At 67.3% G+C, this 1,324-nt stretch overlaps 1 protein-coding gene across 1 annotated transcript in view; it reads left to right on the forward strand.

Moving 5' to 3' along the window:
* The window catches only part of LOC113942404 (metallo-beta-lactamase domain-containing protein 1-like), a gene marked incomplete at both ends in the record, with an annotated part of 1,590 nt that extends 368 nt beyond the window's left edge, over positions 1–1,222 (forward strand). The window contains one exon of the mRNA XM_027633539.1: positions 1,026–1,222. Within this exon, the coding sequence (XP_027489340.1) occupies positions 1,026–1,222 (197 nt within the window). The remainder of the gene's footprint in view (positions 1–1,025) is intronic.
* Positions 1,223–1,324: the final 102 nt, after the last annotated feature.

Genomic DNA, 1,324 nt, shown 5'->3' on the forward strand with positions numbered 1-1,324 from the left:
TGGGGACACTCCTGGAGGTGGCACTGAGGGACATGGGGACACCTCAAGGGACGCAGGGACGAGGCCTGAGGAGGTGGGACATGGGGACACCCCTCGAGGTGGCACTGAGAGACATGGGGACATCCCAGGGGACACAGGGACACATCAAGGGACATGGGGACACCCCTGGAGGTGGCACTGAGGGACGTGGGGACGCCCCAAAGGGACATGGGGGCACATCAAGGGACATGGGGACACCCTGGAGATTTGACACAGGGACATGGGGACACATCAGGGGACATGGGGACACTTTGGAGATGGGACACAGGGACATGGGGACACCCCAAGGGACATGGGGATACCCCTGGAAGTTGCACTGAGGGACGTGGGGACACCCCAAGGGATGTGGGGACACCCTGGAGATGGGACACAGGGACATGGGGACACCCCTGGAGGTGACACCGAGGGACGTGGGGACACCCCAAGGGATGTGGGGACACCCTGGAGATGGGACACAGGGACATGGGGACACCCCTGGAGGTGACACCGAGGGACGTGGGGACACCCCCAGGGGAGGTGACACACTCCGAGGTGGCCCCAGGGGACACGGGGACACCCCCGGGGGACACGTGAGGGTGACAAGAGCAGCCAATGGGACCCCCGGGCTGGGGGGCGGTGGCTGTGACGTCACGGGCTGGGGGGTGACACGGGGACACCCCTGCAATGTCCCCGGGGTCATTCCCCCCATGAGAACACAACGTGTCCCCTCCCAGTGCTCCCAGTTCCCTCCCAGTTCCCCCAAATCCCCTCCCAGTGCCCCCAGTTCCTTCCCAGTGTCTCCCAGTGCCCCCAAATCCCCTCCTACTGTCCCCCAGTCCCTCCCAGTGGCCCTAAATCCCCTCCCACTCCACCCCAGTCCCATCCCATCCCCTCCCAGTCTCCCCCAGTCCCTCCCAGTGCCCCCCCCCGAGGTGCCCGCAGGATCGTTGTCCCCAAGGGGGGGGTTATAAAAGCCCTCGGTGACACTTTGGGGGGGTTTGTCTCAGCCATGGCCCCCTCCCCGCGCCCCTGGGTGGCCCTGGTGGTGGCCCTGGTGGTGGCTTTGGTGGCCCCCCCGGCGCGGGGGTGGGACCGGGACTCGCCCACCGCGACCCTCTCGGTGGAGAACGGGGGGACCTGGGGGGTCTGGGGGGACCCCGAGTTCTGCCCCGGGGGGACTTTCGCCAACGGCTTCCAGCTGAAGGTGGGATTTGGGGGGGTTTGGGGGGGGTCTGGGGACACGGGAGGGGATTTGGGGGCGTCCTGGGGGAGGGTTGGGGGACCCTGAGTTCTGTCCCGGGGGGGG

This window comes from Corapipo altera, unplaced genomic scaffold (assembly GCF_003945725.1).
Source record: "Corapipo altera isolate COAL_440 unplaced genomic scaffold, ASM394572v1 58872, whole genome shotgun sequence".
NCBI classification, from domain to species: Eukaryota; Metazoa; Chordata; class Aves; order Passeriformes; family Pipridae; genus Corapipo; species Corapipo altera.